This window comes from Vipera berus, assembly GCF_964194415.1.
Source record: "Vipera berus genome assembly, chromosome: 2".
Classification (NCBI taxonomy): domain Eukaryota; kingdom Metazoa; phylum Chordata; class Lepidosauria; order Squamata; family Viperidae; genus Vipera; species Vipera berus.
Window position 1 is genome coordinate 7,144,820 of NC_138203.1, and position 21,570 is coordinate 7,166,389.

A 21,570-nucleotide genomic window follows, 5' to 3' on the forward strand; every position below is an offset into this window, starting at 1 on the left:
AGGCATGTCAAACACAAGGCCCGGGGGCTGGATGCGGCCCGCGAAGTGGTTTCATGCGGCCCGCGAAGCCATCCTGGAAACAGTAAGGGAACAGCCCCCACTGCCTTGGCCCTGGCCCAGAGACCCTCCTTCTGCCAGAGACCCTCAGATCTCTCCCACTCCTGCCCAGGCCCCCATAGGCACCCTTGATGCGAACGATGTAGAGCTGGCCACGCCCACCCAGTAGGCCATATGGTGTAGTAACAACAAGTTGCACCTAAACATCGGCAAGACGAAAGAGATGGTGTTAGACTTCCGGAGAAAAAAGGAGGAACCTGCCCCACTTTACATCGGGGAGGACTGTGTAGAGAGAGTTTCCTCCTTTAAATTTCTGGGAGTCTACCTCTGTGAAGATCTGACCTGGAAAGTTAACACAACCCAGGTGGCTAGAAAAGCCCAACAGAGGCTTCACTTTCTTAGGGTCTTGCGGAAGAACAGGGTAGAACAACAGCTAATGATCCTCTTTTACCGGTCTACTATAGAGAGCGTCCTCTCGTATGGTATTGTGGTTTGGTATGCTGGTCTGACAGCCGCGGACAGGAAAGTATTACAGAGGGTAGTGAGCACAGCACAATACATTGTGGGCTGTTCCCTGACACCACTGGATGACCTCGCCAGGGCTCGCTGCCTTGGAAGAGTGAGGAAGATTCTCAGGGATGACTCACACCCTGGACGGTATCTCTTTACTCTCCTAGGAGATTGAAGAGATACCGTCCAGGGTGTGAATCATCCCTGAGAATCTTCTTCACTCTTCCAAGGCAATGAGCCCTGGCGAGGTCATCCAGTGGTGTCAGGGAACAGCCCACAATGTCTTGTGCTGTGCTCACTACCATCTGGTAGGAGATATAGGAGTATAGCCAGCCGTACCAACAGGCTGAAAAATAGCTTTTATCCGTGAGCTTTTAGGCTTTTAAATGGGACATAATCTTATGCAGAATTGACTTGGGAGGCCGGTGTGTGGTGCAGTTGGTTCACATGGCATGGCAGGATGGAGGGTTTGTTGTCACTGTGTGTTTGGGGGAGAGAGCACGGGGGGAGGCTCAGCTAATCTCAATGTACACATGTACTTTGACAATAAAGGGGGACAGAGGTCGACCTCGAGGCCTCTCGCTTGTGGAGTTCCTCAGGGGTCGGTCCTCTCGCCTCTCCTGTTCAACATCTATATGAAGCCGCTGGGTGAGATCATTCGTGGTTTTGGAGTTGGGTATCATCAGTATGCTGATGATACCCAGCTTTTCATTTCGACCCCAAACCACCCCAGTGATGCCCTTGACGTGATGTCCCGTTGCCTGGAGGCGGTCCGGGTCTGGATGGGGAGGAACAGGCTTTGACTCAACCCTGATAAGACTGAGTGGCTGTGCGTACCGGCATCTCGGGATATTCAGAACATTCCATCTCTTTCTATAGGGGTGAGCTATTACCCCCCGTAGATAGGGCTTGCAACTTGGGAGTCCTCCTAGATTCACAGCTTTCTTTAGAAGACCATATAGTAAATGTGACTAGGGGGGCCTTCGCCCAGGTTCGCCTGGTGCGCCAGTTGCGGCCCTATCTAGACCGGGAGGCCTTGCACACGGTCACTCATGCGCTCGTGACCTCTCGTTTGGACTACTGCAATGCTCTCTACATGGGGCTGCCCTTGAGGACCACTCGGAGGCTCCAACTGGTACAGAATGCAGCCGCAAGAGTTGTGTTGGGAGTTTCCCGATACTCCCATGTTACTCCCTTGCTCCGCGAGCTACATTGGCTCCCAGTTGTCTTCCGTGTGAGATTCAAGGTGCTGGTAATGACCTACAAAGCCCTTCATGGCATGGTTCCGGAATACCTCAGGGAGCACCTGCGGCTGGCATCAACTTCCCTCCGCCCAGTGCGCTCCCACAGAGAGGGCCTCCTCAGGGTGCCACCGGTCAAAGAATGCTGACTGGTGGCCCCCAGGGGGAGGGCGTTCTCTGTGGGCGCGCCGGATTTATGGTACCATCTTCTCGTTGAGCTCCGGATGGCGCCCGACCTTTGCTCCTTCCAGCGCGATCTAAAGACCTACCTGTTTGAACAAGCCGGCCTGGCCTGATGGGTGATGGGTTTGGGTATTACTGCTTTTTATGTATTTTAATTTATTGTTATAGTTTTGGGGCATCTTGTTTAATCTCTTTTAATTTTTGTATTCTTGTCTTTTAACATGTATTGCCCTGTTCACCACCCTGAGTCCTTCGGGAGAAGGGCGGTATACAAATAAAATTATTATTATTATTATTATTATTATTATTATTATTATTATTATTATTATTATTATTATTATTATTATTATTATTATTATTATTATTTATTATATTTATTTATTTATTTATATGCACTCTAGCCACACCCACCCAGTAGGCCACGCCCACCCTGGCCATACTCATCCGGCCCCCTGAGGGCAACCGCAATGCTGATGCGGCCCTCAATGAAATTGAGTTTGACACCCCTGACCTAGAAGGATAGGCGAGATAAAACAATCGAATGAATCTTGACAGGAATTATATTCATTTTGCAAATTAAAGTTCCAAGTTATAGCTTCTTCACCCAGCTTTTTTTTTCCCCTCTCTCCTTCCTTCTGATTCTCAGAGCGAGAAGCGAAGTTCTAACTTTATGTACTTGATGATTGAGTTCCGTTGCGTCAAATGCGATGACAAAGAATACGCCATCGTGTACTATGAGAAGGTACGCAATGCTGGCTGCTTGTTGATTTTCATCTACTTGATTTGAAGCAATGCCTGGTATTGCTGCACAGCACGGGAGAATCTAATGCTAAAAAAAATATGAGCCGAAGTATCAAATAAAGCCACCTGCTTTTCACTTTTGATCGCACATGAGTTGAAATATAACCCCCCAGATCATAGTATTATGCATACACATAGATTGTCTCCTCTAGCTGAATACTGATAAATATATTTCAGCAATACTAGTTTTCATCCTTTGTGAGACAAGCTGGTATCACTCAATAGTAGCAACTGTGATAGGGATCTTGGAGTCCTAGTGGACAATCACTTAAATAGGAGCCAGCCGTGTGCTGCAGCTGCCAATAAAGCCAACAGAGTGCTGGGCTGCATTAACAGAGGGACAGAATCAAAACCTGAAGTGTTAATCCCACTTTACAATGCCTTGGTAAGGCCACACTTGGAATCCTGCATCCAGTTTTGGTCATCACAATGTAAAAAAAAATGTTGAGACTCTAGAAAGAGTGCAGAGAAGAGCAACAATAATGATCAGGGGACTGGAGGCTAAAACATATAAGGAACGGTTGCTGGAATTGGGTACGTCTAGTTTAATGAAGAGAAGGACAAGGGGAGACATCACAGCAGTCTTCCAATATTTGAGGGGCTGCCCCAAAGAAGAGGGAGCCAAGCTATTCTCCAAAGCACCTGAAGGCAGGACCAGAAGCATCGGATGGAAACCAATCAAAGAGAGAAGCAACCTGGAACTAAGGAGAAACTTCCTGACAGTTAGGAAAATTAACCAGTGGAACAACCTGCCTTCAGAAGCTGTGAATGCTCCAACACTGCAGATTTTAAAGAAGAGACTGGACCACCATTTGTGTGAAATGGCCTAGGGTTTCCTGCCTAACCAGGATGTTGAACCTCCAAGGTCCCTTCCAAATTCTATTCTATTATATTCTATTCTAATTCTGTTTATGTTTATGTTTATATTTCTACTATTCTATTCTATTCTATTCTATTCTATTCTATTCCATTCCATTCCATTCCATTCCATTCCATTCCATTCCATTCCATTCCATTCCATTCCATTCCATTCCATTCTATTCTATTCTATTCTATTCTATTCTATTCTATTCTATTCTATTCTATTCTATTCTATTCTATTCTATTCTATTCTATTCTATTCTATTCTTTCAATTCCAATTCCATTTCCATTTCCATTTCCATTTCCATTAACAATTCCATTTCCAATTCCATTTCCAATTCCAATTCCATTTCAGCCGTACCAACAGGCTGAAAAATAGCTTTTATCCGTGGGCTGTTAGGCTTTTAAATGGGACATAATCTTATGCAGAATTGACTTGGGAGGCCGGTGTGTGGTGTAGTTGGTTCACATGGTGTGGTGGGATGGAGGGTTTGTTGTCACTTTGTGTTGGGGGGAGAGAGCACGAGGGGAGGCTCAGCTAATCTCAATGTACACATGTTGTACTTTGACAATAAAAAGATAATTTTATTTATTTTCCAATTCCATTTCCATTTCCAATTCCATTTCCATTAACAATTCCATTTCCAATTCCATTTCCATTTCCAATTCCATTTCCAATTCCAATTCCATTTCCAATTCCAATTCCATTTCCATTTCCATTTCCAATTCCATTTCCATTAACAATTCCAATTCCAATTCCATTTCCATTAACAATTCCATTTCCATTTCCAATTTCTTTTCCATTTCCAATTCCATTTCCATTAACAATTTCATTTCGAATTCCATTTCCATTAACAATTCCAATTCCATTTCCAATTCCATTTCGAATTCCATTTCCATTAACAATTCCATTTCCAATTCCATTTCCATTAACAATTCTATTTCCATTTCGAATTCCATTTCCATTTCGAATTCCATTTCCATTAACAATTCCATTTCGAATTCCATTTCCAATTCCATTTCGAATTCCATTTCCATTAACAATTCCATTTCCAATTCCATTTCCATTTCGAATTCCATTTCCATTAACAATTCCATTTCGAATTCCATTTCCATTTCGAATTCCATTTCCATTAACAATTCCATTTCGAATTCCATTTCCAATTCCATTTCGAATTCCATTTCCATTAACAATTCCATTTCGAATTCCATTTCCATTTCGAATTCCATTTCCATTAACAATTCCATTTCGAATTCCATTTCCATTTCGAATTCCATTTCCATTAACAATTCCATTTCGAATTCCATTTCCATTTCCAATTCCATTTCCATTAACAATTCCATTTCCAATTCCATTTCCATTAACAATTCCATTTCCAATTCCATTTCCATTAACAATTCCATTTCCATTTCCAATTTCTTTTCCATTTCCAATTCCATTTCCATTAACAATTTCATTTCGAATTCCATTTCCATTAACAATTCCAATTCCATTTCCAATTCCATTTCGAATTCCATTTCCACTAACAATTCCATTTCGAATTCCATTTCCATTTCGAATTCCATTTCCATTAACAATTCCATTTCGAATTCTATTTCCAATTCCATTTCGAATTCCATTTCCATTAACAATTGCATTTCGAATTCCATTTCCATTTCAAATTCCATTTCCATTAACAATTCCATTTCGAATTCCATTTCCATTTCGAATTCCATTTCCATTAACAATTCCATTTCGAATTCCATTTCCAATTCCATTTCGAATTCCATTTCCATTAACAATTCCATTTCGAATTCTATTTCCATTTAGAATTCCATTTCCATTAACAATTCCAATTCCATTTTGAATTCCATTTCCATTAACAATTCCATTTCGAATTCCATTTCCATTTTGAATTCCATTTCCATTAACAATTCCAATTCCATTTCCAATTCCATTTCGAATTCTATTTCCATTAACAATTCTATTTCGAATTCCATTTCCAATTCCATTTCCATTAACAATTCCATTTCCATTAACAATTCCATTTCGAATTCCATTTCCATTAACAATTCCATTTCGAATTCCATTTCCATTAACAATTCCAATTCCATTTCCAATTCCATTTCGAATTCCATTTCCACTAACAATTCCATTTCGAATTCCATTTCCATTAACAATTCCATTTCCATTAACAATTCCATTTCGAATTCCGTTTCCAATTCCATTTCGAATTCCATTTCCATTAACAATTCCAATTCCATTTCCAATTCCATTTCGAATTCCATTTCCACTAACAATTCCATTTCGAATTCCATTTCCATTTCGAATTCCATTTCCATTAACAATTCCATTTCGAATTCTATTTCCAATTCAATTTCGAATTCCATTTCCATTAACAATTGCATTTCGAATTCCATTTCCATTTCAAATTCCATTTCCATTAACAATTCCATTTCGAATTCCATTTCCATTAACAATTCCATTTCCATTAACAATTCCATTTCGAATTCCATTTCCAATTCCATTTCGAATTCCATTTCCATTAACAATTCCATTTCAAATTCTATTTCCATTTCGAATTCCATTTCCATTAACAATTCCAATTCCATTTTGAATTCCATTTCCAATTCCATTTCCATTAACAATTCCATTTCGAATTCCATTTCCATTTTGAATTCCATTTCCATTAACAATTCCAATTCCATTTCCAATTCCATTTCGAATTCTATTTCCATTAACAATTCTATTTCGAATTCCATTTCCAATTCCATTTCCATTAACAATTCCATTTCCATTAACAATTCCATTTCGAATTCCATTTCCATTAACAATTCCATTTCGAATTCCATTTCCATTAACAATTCCAATTCCATTTCCAATTCCATTTCTATTCTACCTCTACCTCTACTTCTACTTCTACTTACAGCTCTGTTTACCCAACCAATTTGCCCTGACAAATATATGAAGGAAAATATGTAAGTTAAAGTTTAACTCAACGACAAAGTTAAACTTTAAAGCCTTCTCTTCACAATCTGTTATTGTTTAACTTGCAGAAATTCCCCAGAGGCCTTCGATCTGCCATGAACTGCCACAATCATTAGTCTGCGATTAGTCCAGGATCAAATATCCTTGATTGATTCCTAATGATAAAACTTTTTTTAAAAAAATCTTAACTGGGAACTTTCCCAACAATTGCATCGCATGTCTTCTTCCTAGAATCTGTCCAGTGAAAATGCGACTATTTTAGATAATGATTGAATGGATTTTTCTTGGGTTTTCCAATCTAGGATGGTGATGAAGCATCTCCAATTTATACAAGCTCTGAGATTGTTAAGGTTCCAGATCCGCAGATGTCCATGGTAAGAATGTTTGGGTACCACATAACCTAGGGCAGGCTGAATTTTGGGGGGGGGGGAATGTGTTTGTGAGTCTTTGGGCATGTGAATATACAAACAGGGCTTCCAAAGTTGAAGATGGCTTATATTTCAAACAGTCAAATCATCAGCAACAAAACTGACAAAGAAGGAACTAGGCCAGGGATAGGCAACCTTGGCTCTTTTATGACTGGTGGACTTCAACTCCCAGAATTCCTGAGCCAGCATGGGGGAACTATGCCCCCTTCATGAGTTGTGGACTTCAACTCCCAGAATTCCTGAGCCAACATGGCTCAGCTTGGAAACCTCTCCCTTTCTCCTCAGCGTGGCTGGCTCAGGAATTCTGGGAATTGAAGTCCACGAGTCATAAAAGAGCCAAGGTCGCCCATCCCTGAACTAGGCTGTGATGGTGGTGAGAATGAGAAGGATTTGATGATTAGAAGGAAATTTTTTTAGCAAGAATGCAGAAATGAAAGTTTTGTTGCAACCTTAGAGTAAGAGGTCAATTTAAATCTCTAGATGCCTTATTATAATTTATTTGATTATGTTTCTACTTATAGCTGTTATAAAAGAAGCTTAGTCACTATTCACATTTTTATTTTTCTGTGTTGTCGGCTTTGCTTTTTGTTTCTTAACCTTTTTTCTCTTTCCTACCTTAAATATTATTATTATTTTGTTAGTTTTTATCTTTCTAGTTGTAAAAAAAAATCTAATGAAGTTAACTTTCAAAAAAAAAAAAATCAAGGGCTATCTCTTTTTTCTTCTTTCATATCCATAATACCTTTCTTTTTCAAAATGTGATTGATTTTGGCTTCATCATTAAAACATCTTTATTTACTGGTACAGTTAGAGAATATTTTGATGTTGGTATTTTCAAGAGTATGCTATAAGTTAACAAAGTACGCTGAAACGATTTCAAATTATTTGGAGGAACACACGGTAGAGAGGGATAAATTTCTGTCCTGCCCATTCTTGGCTTAAATATTTCTTCACTACCATGAGCTTTCCTTCCTTCCTTCCTTCCTTCCTTCCTTCCTTCCTTCCTTCCTTCCTTCCTTCCTTCCTTCCTCCCTCCCTCCCTCCCTCCCTCCCTCCCTCCCTCCCTCCCTCCCTTGGAAGTAAAATCATATATGATTTGCTATACAATTTTTCTAATATTGTTATAAACTTTGTAACTTCCTTCCTTCCTCCCTCCAAAAATAAAATCACATATGATTTGCTATACAATATTTCTAATATAGTTATAAAATTTGTAATTTCCTTCCTTCCTCCAAAAATAAAATCACATATGATTTTCTATACAATATTTCTAATATAGTTATAAAATTTGTAACTTCCTTCCTTCCTCCAAAAATAAAATCATATATGATTTGCTATACAATATTTCTAATATTGTTATAAAATTTGTAACTTCTTTCCTTCCTCCCTCCAAAAATAAAATCACATATGATTTGCTATACAATATTTCTAATATAGTTATAAAATTTGTAACTTACTTCCTTCCCTCCTTCCTTCCTTCCTTCCTTCCTTCCTTCCTTCCTTCCTTCCTTCCTTCCTTCCTTCCTTCCTTCCTTCCTCTGGAAGTAAAATCAAAGATGATTCCTTGCACAATATTTCTAACACAGTTATAACGTTCCCTCCATTTTCCCTTCCTCCCGCTGTCTCTGGTACATCTTTCCTGCACTGTTGAAGGATCACGATAAATTTTCATCACGGCCATCGCAAAAAAAATCATGTATCTCCTCAACTTGCGTGACTTCAGAACAGAGGATATTGTACGTAGGTAATTGCAATTGATTTCAAAGCTGATTTGTCCTTCATTTATTATTTTTTTAAAGGAGAACTTGGTGGAAAGCAAACATCACAAGCTTGCCAGGAGCTTAAGAAGCGGTCCTTCGGATCACGACCTCAAACCCAATGCTGCTACACGGGATCAGCTTAACGTAAGTTCCACCTTAAAACACTCTGAATTGTTCTTCATTTAATTTTTGCCGTGCTTATATAAAAATACAGAATTACAGAGCCGGAAGGGACCTTGGAGGTCATCTAGTCCAACCCCCTGGCTCAATCAGGAAACCCCTAAATACCATTCCAGACAAGTGGTTGTCCACTGTCTTCTTAAAAGCCTCCAGTGATGGATCACCCATAACTTCTGAAGGCAAGCAGTTCCACTGGTTAATTGTCCTCTCCTTAATTCCAGGTTGCTTCTCTCCTTGATTAGTTTCCATCCATTGTTTCTCCAAAGCAGCTTCGGGTGCTTGGGAGAATAGCTTGACTCCCTCTTCTTTGGGGCAGCCCCTCAAATATTGGAAGACTGCTATCCTGTCCCCCACTAATCCTTATTTCCCCTAGACTAGACATACCCAGTTCCACCAACTGTTCTTCTTTGGTTTTCTTTTAGATCATTGTGAGTTACCCACCTACAAAACAACTAACGTACGAAGAGCAGGACTTGGTGTGGAAGTTTCGGTACTACCTTACTCATCAAGAAAAGGTAGGCATGCAAGCTGAAGCTCTGCCTTCTTCCGGACTGAGAACTACAATCATTCCCAGCCTGTCACTTCCAGGTGTTTAGGGACTGTGATTCCCAACATATTTTTTTTCCAGACAAAAGCCAAGGAGCAGGGGAATTCCGAGAACTGCATCAGAGTAGATGTAGTTTGGGTAGCTTTAGAAGGCTGACGGACACGGTATTTTTGTTTGTTTTTTTTCCTTTCCTTCACTCCCAAGCACGCAACGTTCTTTCTTGTTTGATTTGAATTTGGATTGTAATGGTGTGAAACACTCTGCGTCTCTGTTGCCTCAGGAAATGTGACAGCGGTGATTTCTTCTTGTTGTGTAGATTGACTTGAGAGCGTGAGGGTCTAGGCTGATCTGGAATGATCTGGAACTGCAGCACTTAGGGCCACCTCTAAATGGCAGGAAGGGATTTTTGGAGTAATCTTGCTCTGCTAAAGATCTTCCCTCCCTCCTTCCCTCTCCCTAGCTTAGTCTAACATCTTATTTCCTTCCTTCCTTCCTTCCTTCCTTCCTTCCTTCCTTCCTTCCTTCCTTCCTTCCTGTTTTCCTCCCTCCCTCCCTCCCTCCCTCCCTCCCTCCTTCCTTCCTTCCTTCCTTCCTTCCTTCTCTAGCTTAGTCTAACATCTTATTTCCTTCCTTCCTTCCTTCCTTCCTTCCTTCCTTCCTCCCTCCCTCCCTCCCTCCCTCCTTCCTTCCTTCTCTAGCTTAGTTTAACATCTTATTTCCTTCCTTCCTTCCTTCCTTCCTTCCTTCCTTCCTTCCTTCTTCCTTCCTTCCTTCTTTCCTTCCTTCCTTCCTTCCTCCCTCCCTCCCTCACTTTCTTCCTTCCTTCCTTCCTTTCTTCCTTCCTTCTCTAGCTTAGTCTAACATCTTATTTCCTTCCCTCCCTCCCTCCCTCTTCCTTCCTTCCTTCCTTCCTTCCTTCCTTCCTTCCTTCCTTCCTTCCTTCTCCCTAGCTTAGTCTAACATCTTATTTCCTTCCTTCCTTCCTTCCTTCCTTCCTTCCTTCCTTCCTTCCTTCCTTCTCCCTAGCTTAGTCTAACATCTTATTTCCTTCCTTCCCTCCCTCCCTCCCTCCCTCCCTTCCTTCTCTTTTCCTCCTTCTCTCTCCCTAGCCTAGTCTAAAATCTGAGTTCCTCTCTCCCTCCCTCCCTCTCTTCCTTCTTTCCTTCCTCCCTTCTTCCTCTCCCTTCCTCCCTCTCATTCCTCCCTCTCATCCCTCCCTCCCTCCCATCCATCCATCAGCAAAGAGGATAATTGCTCAAGTCCTTTTCTGTTAGTGCTTCTTTCCCCTTCAGCCTCCCTTTCTGAAAAGCTGCAACAGGAGGAATTCATCCTTTCCCTGGAATGTCAGGAAGGCTGGAAGCCACAACCAGGGCCGGGAGTCTCACTCAAGGAAAGCCAGGGTGATTGGCAGACATCTCCTTTCCCCCCCCCCCTTCTGGTCACTGAGTCAATGTGAGCCCCTAGCCTTTCTCTCCTTAAGGAACGCCACTGAAATTATCTTCCCTTTTGAAAGGAATTGCCGCAGCAACTCTTCTTTCATGATTCTGTGTGAGGCCAGGAAAGCAAAAAATCAGCTTATTTTTTCCCCATAAGAGATAATTAAGCTTTAGACCTCAAGGCAGCTTTGCAGAAAACAGAGACCCACCAAACGCAAGACCACATTTGAACAATTCTTTCCCCCAGACAGTGTTGAAATATGTCTGCTTTAGAAGCGGAGGGCCAAGATTTGAGTTATTCAGTCAATCCATCACCCTTTTATTAATGTTAGGGTTGTTCAACAGCAATAATACCGAGGACAAGCGCAACATCCCTATGATTCCTCATAAGAAGAAGAAGAATTTAAGCCCTTTGTCGTCGTCGTTGTTGTTGTTAGTTGCGAAGTCGTGTCCGGCCCATTGCAACCCCATGGACCGTTCCTCCAGGCCTTCCTGTCCTCTACCATCTTCTGGAGTCCATTTAGGCTCACGCCTACTGCTTCAGGGACTCCATCCAGCCACCTCATTCTCTGTCGTCCCCTTCTTCTATTGCCCTCGATCTTTCCCAGCATTAGGCTCTTCTCCAGTGAGTCCTTCCTTCTCATTAGGTGGCCAAAGTATTTGAGTTTCAACTTCAGGATTTGGTCTTCTAAAGAGCAGTCAGGGTTGATCTCCTCTAGGACTGACCGGTTTGATCGCCTTGCAGTCCAAGGGACTCGCAGGAGTCTTCTCCAGCACCATAGTTCAAAGGCCTCCATTCTTTGGCGCTCAGCCTTTCTTATGGTCCAGCTTTCACTGCCATACATTGCAACTGGGAAGACCATAGTCTTGACTATACGCACTTTTGTTGACAGGGTGATTGATGTCTCTGCTTTTTAGTGTGCTGTCTAGATTTGCCATGGCTTTCCTCCCCAGGAGCAAACGTCTTTTAATTTCTTGGCTACAGTCCCCATCTGCAGTGATCTTGGAGCCCAGGAAAATAAAATCTGTCACTCCCTCCATTTCTTCCCCATCTATTGGCCAGGAATTGAGAGGGCCGGATGCCATGATCTTGGTTTTCTTAATTCCTTTGTCATTATTCTAGTTCTAAACCAGGGGTCTTCAAACATGGCACTTTTATGATTTGTGGACTTCAACTCCCAGAATTCCTCAGCCAGACACGCTGGCTGAGGAATTCTGGGAGTTGAAGTCCACAAGTCATAAAAGGGCCAAGTTTGAAGACCCCTGGCACAGAAAGATGGAGGATAACTTGCAGTGGACCCAAAGGTGCTTTCCCAAAAGGCAACTGGACTTTCTTATGTGTTTGTTTTGTTCCCTTGAAAACATTTTGCTCCTCATCCAAGAAGCTTCTTCAGTTCTGAAAAAAAAAGCACAAGGATGCCCAGTTGGAAAAGCACCTTTGGGACAACCATTACCTGGATTGAGAACCTCCATGGACAAACTGGATTGGAGATTTATTTTAGAAAGATCCACCCATTCTCTTCCATCAAGAGCAGGGAAAGCTAGGAAAGAGGTCTTCAAACTTGGCCCTTTTAGGACTTGTGGACTTCAACTCCCAGGATTCCTCAGCTGGGCTTGCTGACTGAGGAATTCTGGGAGTTGAAGTCCACAAGTCCTAAAAGGGCCAAGTTTGAAGACCCCTGTTCAGTGTTTCTTGAGACTTTAAGAAAAAGAAAAAAAACACCCAAAAGTTCAGATCTGTTAAAAAAGAAATCCCAGTAACAACAGAGTTTGCTCATTCTGTGAAATACCAATGAATATGGATTTCTTTATTTAAAATATTTATCTGCCCTTCATCATGCATTGCGTCCCTCGGGAATAAGCAAAATTAAAAATGCATTTGAATGCAACAACAACAAAAACATCCAGAGTGCAGGAAAATACGATTCAAAGAGCCTTTATTCTCCTGGAGTCCTTAATGAGTTGGACCATAGTTGAACGCTGTACAGTTCCTAAGTGAATGATATGTGTTTCCACGAAAATAAGACTGGGTCTTATGTTAATTTTTGCTCCAAAAGATGTATTAAGGGTTATTTTCTGGTTTGGGCTTATATTCAGGGAAATACGGTGCTAAATGCGTCCGTCTGGCTGACGATCTGAAGAGAGACTTATTTTGGGGGTAGGGCTTATATTCGGGAAAATACGACAGCAAATACTAGTAAATGATAGTAAATGACGATCTTAAGTGGGGCTTATATTTGAGGTAGGGCATATATTCAGGGAAGTACAGTACTAAATGCGTCCGTCTGGCTGACAATCTTAAGTGGGGCTTTTTTTGGGGGGGGCTTATATACAGGGAAATACAGTACTAAATGCGTCTGTCTGGCTGATGATCTTAAGTGGGGCTTATTTTGGGGGTGGGACTAATATTACGATCATCCTGAAAAAAATATGCTGGGGCTTATTTTCCAGTTGGGTTTTATATTTGGGGAAATACGGTACTACCGATCCTTGCTCAGTGGCAACTGGTCAAACTTAACAACAGTGTTGAAAGAGGGATAATTATGCCCAGTGCTCAGTCTTAACTACTAGCAAAGTCAATGGGGAAGCTGGCTGGAGGTTGCAAAGGGAAACCAAGGCATGTTCTTGCTTAATGACTACAATGATTCGTTTAAACAACGGGGACTGGAGGTTTTGGAACTTCTGTCATGGAGCAGCGCGGTCGTGGGAGGTTGCATTTTATGACCATGTTAGCTTGATGATGTGCCGTCCTTGATGATGTCTCCTAGTTGGGTGATGAAATGTGTGCAAGAAAGCAGCCAAGCTCAGAGAGCACCAAGGAACCCACAGTCCTCCTCCTCCTCTTCCTCCTCCTCCTCTTCCTCCTCCTCCTCTTCCTCTTTCTCCTCCTCTCAACTAGGTAACATAATCAGTGTGGAGATCAAACCCCACGCAACTCCAGCTGATAATATTTCATAGTTGGGTAATGAAATGTCTGCAAGAAAACCACCAAGGTCAGAGAACACCAAGGACCTCACAGATGTCCTTCTCCTCCTCTTCCTCTTCCTCTTCCTCCTCCTCCTCCTCCTCCTCCTTCTCCTCCTCCTCCTCCTCCTCCCAACTAGGTAACATAATCAGTGCGGAGATCAAACCCCACTCCCTTCTAGCACTGATGAGGTTTCCTAGTTGGGTCATGAAACGTCTGCAAGGAAACCACCAAGCTCAGAAAGCACCAAGGACCTTCACAGTCTTTTTCCTCCTCCTCCTCCTCCTCCTCCTCCTCCTCCTCCTCCTCCTCCTCCTCCTCCTCCTCTCCATAAGCCCCCCTCCCTTCTAGCATTGATGAGGTTTCCTAGTTGGGTCTTGAAACATTTGCAAGAAAACCACCAAGCTCAGATAGCACCAAGGACCCCAGGGTCATTCTCCCCCTCCCCAAATCCCCCTCCCTTCTAGCACTGATGAGGTTACCTAGTTCAGTCATAAAACGTTTGCACCCACCAAGCTCAGAGAGCGCCAAAGACCCCACAGTTCCACCATGAACTGCAAATAATTTCTTGAATTGGAACAGAATAATAGAGAATAGAATAATAACGTTATTGTCCCTTTAAAGTCACGCTAATCGGCACACGCTGAAATGAAATTTGGTTGCATTCAGCTTTCAGAGGATCACCACCTCCGATATACACAGCATAAATAGGACATTTGTTGTTAGCTGCGAAGTCGTGTCCGACCCATCGCGACCCTATGGACAACATTCCTCTAGGCCTTCCTGTCCTCTACCATCTTCTGGAGTCCATTTAAGCTCACGCCTACTGCTTCAGTGACTCCATCCAGCCACCTCATTCTCTGTCGTCCCCTTCTTCTCTTGGCCTCAATCTTTCCCAGCATTAGGCTCTTCCCCAGTGAGTCCTTCCTTCCCATTAGGTGGCCAAAGTATTTGAGTTTTAGCTTCAGGATCTGGCCTTCTAAAGAGCAGTCAGGATTGATCTCCTCTAGGACTGACCGGTTTGATCGCCTTGCAGTCCAAGGGACTCGCAGGAGTCTTCTCCAGCACCATAGTTCAAAGGACTCAATTCTTTGGCACTCAGACTTTCTTATGGTCCAACTTTCACTGCCATACATTGCAAAAATAGGACATACATACATACATACATACATACATACATACATACATACATACATACATAAATACAGAATGATACACATACCCACACATATTATATGACGCAGAGAAACAACAATCTAGTTTGGCTTATGTACATGTGTGCAGGGCGAGATTACTTATCAATGGAAATTCTCATCCCAATTACGTCATTAAGGAGAGGATGACCTGTGACATGCAGTCAGATCAACCCATAGTTTCTTCTGAAGCTCCATTAAACCCCACCCCCAAAGAATTTTTTTTTAAAAATACCCACCCTGTTCTTGTTTGATGTCGCCTCCAAGTTGGGACAAAGGATGCTGATGGGTTTCTGACTTTTGACCTTAGGCGCTGACCAAATTCTTGAAGTGCGTCAACTGGCACCTTCCTCAAGAAGCAAAGCAAGCTCTAGAACTCCTGGGCAAATGGAAGCCGATGGACGTAGAAGACTCATTAGAGCTCCTGTCTTCGCAGTTCACCAACCCAACGGTGCGCCGTTACGCTGTGGCCCGATTGCAGCAGGCCGATGATGAGGTAACAGAACGACAGAGCTGGAAGGAGACCTTAGAGGTCTTCTAGTCCAGCCCCCTGCTCAAGCAGGAAACCCTATACTATTTCAGACAAATGATTGTCCAGTCTTTTCTTTAAAAAAAACAACGTCCAGTGTTGGAGCACTCACAAGTTCTGGAGGCAGGTTTTGGTCACTTCACATGACCCTGGGACACTGTGACCATCATAAATATGAATCAGTTGCCAAGCATCTGAATGTAAATCACAAGACCCTGGAGATGCTGCAACATTCCAGCTGATCGGCGCTCCTTCTGGGCTCAGGAGAAGTGCCAGGATCAGCACTGAGCTCTAGCTGGATCCTGGCGCTGATCCTGGAGCTTCCGCTGAGCCCTGACAGCCCTGCAGCTCCAGCCGTCTCTCGCTCAGGCTTGTGCGGTGCTGCCACCGGTTCAGCTCATTCCCTTCCCCCGCTGCCACTTTTCTAGGATGGTCGCGTACCACCTGCCAGGTGCCCATGTACCACAAGTGGTACCCGTACCACTGGTTGAAAAGCCCTCTTTGAGGACACAGATAAACCTCCAAGTGGCCTCAACTACTCTCTAAAAGAAGACAAATGACCGGCTGTCTGCAAGGAGTATAAATCCTTCCATTCCCCCACCATCCAGTCAGAGCTGAAGACGCTTCTCGGATGAGAAGCGAAACGTCTTCAAAGAAAAACAATAAAGTCCAGTTGCCTCCTTAAAAAAAAAAGCATCTTTCGGTTTCTCTACCAGGCTGTTTTCTCTTTTTTCCTCTCCTCTTCCTAGCCCCAAACCCTTTCTGGCCCCTTCCTCGTTGGGGGAAAAAAAAATCACTTCCCATATCAAATTTCCCTGCTTCCTATGTTTTCTCCCCAGGATCTGCTGATGTATTTGCTGCAGCTTGTCCAAGCTCTGAAATATGAAAATTTTGATGACATCAAGAGTGGGTTGGAGCCCATCAAGAAAGAAACTCCAGGATCCGTTTCGGAAAGTATGGCCGCCTCTGGAGTCGCTGCAGCTGAAATAGAGAGGTAGGTGAGCCTTTGTAGAGGAAGTCCTCTAGTTAGGGCAGGGGTTAGGCAACCTTGGCTCTTTTATGACTTGTGGACTCCAACTCCCAGAATTCCTGAGCCAGCATGGCTCAGCATGGAAACCTCTCCCTTCCCCTCAGCATGGCTGTCTCAGGAATTCTGGGAGTTGAAGTCCACAAGTCATAAAGTGGCCTAGGCCAGGGGTAGGCAACCTTGGCTCTTTTATGACTTGTGGACTCCAACTCCCAGAATTCCTGAGCCAGCCATGCTGAGGGGAAAGGGAGAGGTTTCCAAGCTGAGCCATGCTGGCTTAGGAATTCCGGAAGTCCACGAGTCATAAAAGAGCCAAGGTTGCCTACCCCTGGCCTAGGCCTAGGCCGCTTTATGACTTGTGGACTTCAACTCCCAGAATTCCTGAGCCAGCCATGCTGAAGGGAAAGGGAGAGGTTTCCAAGCTAAGCCGTGCTGGTTCAGGAATTCTGGGAGTTGAAGTCCACGAGTCATGAAGGGGCCACAGTTCCCCCATGCTGGTTCAGGAATTCTGGGAGTTGAAGTCCACAAGTCATAAAGTGGCCTAGGCCAGGGGTGGGCAACCTTGGCTCTTTTATGACTTGTGGACTCCAACTCCCAGAATTCCTGAGCCAGCATGGCTCAGCATGGAAACCTCTCCCTTTTCCCTCAGTGTGGCTGGCTCAGGAATTCTGGGAGTTGAAGTCCACGAGTCATAAAAAGAGCCAAGGTTGCCTACCCCTGACTTATGACCACAACTGAGCCCAAAAATTATTTTCTTTTTTTATTAGTTTTATTCATTTGTAACATAAAAATGTGAAAACGCAAAAGGAAATAGTAGGGGAGAACAGTAGAAAAAGAGAAAAAAGTTTTTTAAAAAAAAAACGGTATGGAGAAAGGGGGGGAAAGAAACAAAAGGCATTGACTTCCGACTCTCTGTTGCAGTAAAATCAGACATTAAAATAAAATCTCAACTTTTTACATTTCTATCGTCGTATCCACTAGCCTTGGGTCTTTTGTGACTGGTGGACTTCAACTCCCAGAATTCCTGAGCCAGCCATGCTGAGGGGAAAGGGAGAGTTTCCAAGCTGAGCCATGCTGGCTGAGGAATTCTGGGAGTTGAAGTCCACGAGTCATGAGGGGGCCATAGTTCCCCCATGCTGGTTCAGGAATTCTGGGACTTGAAGTACACGAGTCATGAGGGGGCCATAGTTCCCCCATGCTGGCTCAGGAATTCTGGGAGTTGAAGTCCACGAGTCATGAGGGGGCCATAGTTCCCCCATGCTGGCTCAGGAATTCTGGGAGTTGAAGTCCACGAGTCATGAGGGGGCCATATTTCCCCCATGCTGGCTGAGGAATTCTGGGAGTTGAAGTACACGAGTCATGAGGGGGCCATAGTTCCCCCCATGCTGGTTCAGGAATTCTGGGAGTTGAAGTCCACGAGTCATGAGGGGGCCATAGTTCCCCCATGCTGGCTGAGGAATTCTGGGAGTTGAAGTCCACGAGTCATGAGGGGGCCATAGTTCCCCCATGCTGGCTCAGGAATTCTGGGAGTTGAAGTCCACGAGTCATGAGGGGGCCATAGTTCCCCCATGCTGGCTCAGGAATTCTGGGAGTTGAAGTCCATGAGTCATAAAAAGAGCCAAGGTTGCCTACCCCTGACTTATGACCACAAGTGAGCCCAAAAATTTATTTCTCTTTTTATTAGTTTTATTCATTTGTAACATAAAAATGTGAAAACGCAAAAGGAAATAGTAGGGGAGAACAGTAGAAAATGAGAAAAAAGTTTTTTTTAAAAAAATGGTATGGAGAAAGGGGGGGGAAAGAAACAAAAGGCATTGACTTCTGACTCTCTCTGTTGCAGTAAAATCAGACATTAAAATCAAATCTCAACTTTTTACATGTCTAACAGTCGTATGCAGAAGCCATTTCCGTATTGGCAAATCAGTCTAATCAGTAAAACCAAAAATCATGATATCATTTTTTCCCCCCGCCTCAGGCACAAAGTCCAGAAGCGGTTTTCAAGTAGAAACAATTTTCTTTGACTTTAAGTCAAAATGTATTGTAAAACTTTTTAAATAAAAAAAAAAAGTACATATTTTCTTTTTGTTGATCAGCACAGTCAATTTGGCCGTCTCTGCTAATTCGATCAGTTTTTGTAACCATTCGTCTATGGTAGGAATTGTGGCATCCTTCCACTTTTGTGCCTAGAGCAGGGGTCTTCAAACTTGGCCCTTTTATGACTTGTGGACTTCAACTCCCAGAATTCCTCAGCCAGCGTGCCTAGCTGAAGAATTCTGGGAGTTGAAGTCCACCAGTCATAAAAGGGCCAAGTTTGAAGACCCCTGGTCTGGATCCAAGCCCTCAGTTTCATCAAAATGGCTGACTGAGGAATTTTGAGGGTTGAAGTCCACCAGTCATACGTTTGAAGACCCCTGGTCTTGATCCAAGCCCGCAGTTTCAACAAAATGGCCGACTGAGGAATTCTGGGAGTTGAAGTCCACCAGTCATAAAAGGGCCAAGTTTGAAGACCCCTGGCCTAGAGCAATCTTGCTGCCGTCACCATATATATAAAATCAGTTCCCATTTTTTTTTCTAGTTCTCTTTCCATTAGCCCCAGAAGTAAAGTTTCTGGTTTCATCATTATGTTCACTTTAAGAATTTTCTGCACTAATATATGAATCCTACTCCAATATTTCTTTGCCTTATCACACCTCCACCGTAAATGATAAAAAAGTCCCTTCTTTACATTTACATTTCCAAACTGAGCCCAAAATTTCTGCGGCTGAGCGAGACATTTTGTTAAGTGAGTTGTGCTCCATTTTACGACCTTTCCTGCCTCTTTCCTGCCTTGGTTGTTAAAGGGATCTGGCTTCCCCCATTGACTTTGCATCCGAGAAGGTCGCTAAAGGGGATCACGTATCCCCAGGACACTGTGACAGTCATAGAGATGCCCTGCGCACAGTCACTCATGCGCTCGTGACCTCCCGATTGGACTACTGCAACGCTCTCTACATGGGGCTGCCCTTGAGGACCACTCGGAGGCTTCAGCTGGTGCAGAATGCAGCCGCGCGAGTTGTGTTGGGGGTCTCCCAATACTCCCATGTTACACCTCTGCTCCGCGAGCTGCATTGGCTTCCGGTTGCCCTCCGGGTGAGATTCAAGTTGCTGGTAATGACCTATAAAGCCCTAAATGGCTTTGGTCCAGGATATCTGAGGGAACATCTGCTGCCGGCATCAAGCTCCCTTCGTCCTGTGCGCTCCCACAGGGAGGGTCTTCTCAGGGTGCCGCCGGTAAAAGATTGCCAGCGGACAATACCCAGGGGGAGGGCCTTCTCTGTGGGTGCGCCGGCCCTTTGGAACCAGCTGCCTGTAGAGCTTAGGACTGCCCCTGACCTTCGCTCACGTGGCTCTTCGAGCTTTCTGGCCTGGACTGAGAGTATTAACTGGGGTTTTAATTGTATTTTAATTGTAATTGGGGTTTTTAGTTCAAGGTTAGTGTAATCATTTTAATTGTTTTTAATTTTTGTAACTTGTGTATTGTTTTTAAAAAACCTTGTGAACCGCCCTGAGTCCTACGGGAGAAGGGCGGTATATAAGTCTAATAAAATAAAATAAATAAAAATAAATAAATATGTGTCAGTTGCCAAATGTCTGAATTTTGATCACGTGGCCATGGGGACACTACCAATGGTCATAAGTCATAGGTTTTCGAGGCTGTTGTAACTTTGAACGACCATTAAATGAATGGGTTATAAGTGAAGGACTCACTGTAGCCTCCTTGGTTAATTATCCCCAAGTCTGTCACATCTAAACAGCTGGCTTGTAAAAGAAAGATTGGAGTCTCAGGTGTTTAATGAGAAGGGATCTCCCACAACTTGAAATTATGAAGCAATTACGGTATTCATATTTGAAGTTGCAGTTTTAAATCTCCTTAGTAGGAAAATGACATCCATTAAACCCAGCAGGGCACTGGTTTGCGTGTTTACTTCTGAATAAATGTGCTTACATTGAAATAATTAAACGTGCATAAGATTTCTACAGAGGGGAAAAAACCCCCCCAAAAAACCACCTCTTCAGGATGCAAATGCATGGAAGGTTAACTGGAGAAATAATAAAAGAGGCATCAAATAATTCTAGCCAGCAAAGGAGGTTCTATTGTTGTCGGGGTTTTTTTCATAACTGGTGGCTATTGATTTCACTTAAAAAACAACAACAACAACACTTCATTATTGAAGATGTGTGTACATTTGCATGGGAAAGTGGGGATAATTGCTATACATATATTGCAAAAATCGCAAAGAAGGGGAGGGGAGAAGGAAATTCACAAACGTTTGAATTTTTAAAAATACTTTATACACTTAGAAATGTGGCTTAATTAGCTTCCTTGGCTCGTTATTATTATTATTATTATTATTATTATTATTATTATTATTATTATTATTATTATTATTATTATTATTATTATTTATTAGATTTTTTTTAATCCTGGCTTTATTGCTTTACTTTATACACTCAAGGTGGTGAACGTGCTTAACGCTCCTTCGGCCTCCTATTTCCCCCAAAACAACAACCCTGTGAGGTGGGTTGGTCTGAGAGAGAGAGTGACTGACTCAAAGTAATCCAGTGATTTTCATGCGTAAGGCAGGACTAGAACTCACAGCCTCCTGGTGTTTGGCTCAGGAATCTGTGAGTTCTAATCACGCCTTAGGCATGAAGGCCAGCTGGGTGACTTTGGGCCAGTCACCAGGAGTTGGTGAGTTCTAGTCCTTCCTTAGGCATGAAGGCCAGCTGGGTGTCTTTGGGCTAGTCACCAGGAGTTGGTGAGTTCTAGTCCTGCCTTAGGCATGAAAGCCAGCTGGGTGACTTTGAGTCAATCACCAGGAGTTGGTGGTTTCTAGTCCTGC

At 43.1% G+C, this 21,570-nt stretch overlaps 1 protein-coding gene across 1 annotated transcript in view; it reads left to right on the forward strand.

Moving 5' to 3' along the window:
• PIK3C3 (phosphatidylinositol 3-kinase catalytic subunit type 3) overlaps positions 1–21,570 on the forward strand; it is a 115,960-nt gene that overhangs the window by 21,642 nt on the left and 72,748 nt on the right. The window contains exons 6-11 of the mRNA XM_081318701.1: positions 2,638–2,733; positions 6,925–6,996; positions 8,850–8,954; positions 9,413–9,505; positions 15,442–15,627; positions 16,500–16,654. Coding sequence (XP_081174827.1) covers positions 2,638–2,733; positions 6,925–6,996; positions 8,850–8,954; positions 9,413–9,505; positions 15,442–15,627; positions 16,500–16,654 — 707 coding nt within the window. The remainder of the gene's footprint in view (positions 1–2,637; positions 2,734–6,924; positions 6,997–8,849; positions 8,955–9,412; positions 9,506–15,441; positions 15,628–16,499; positions 16,655–21,570) is intronic.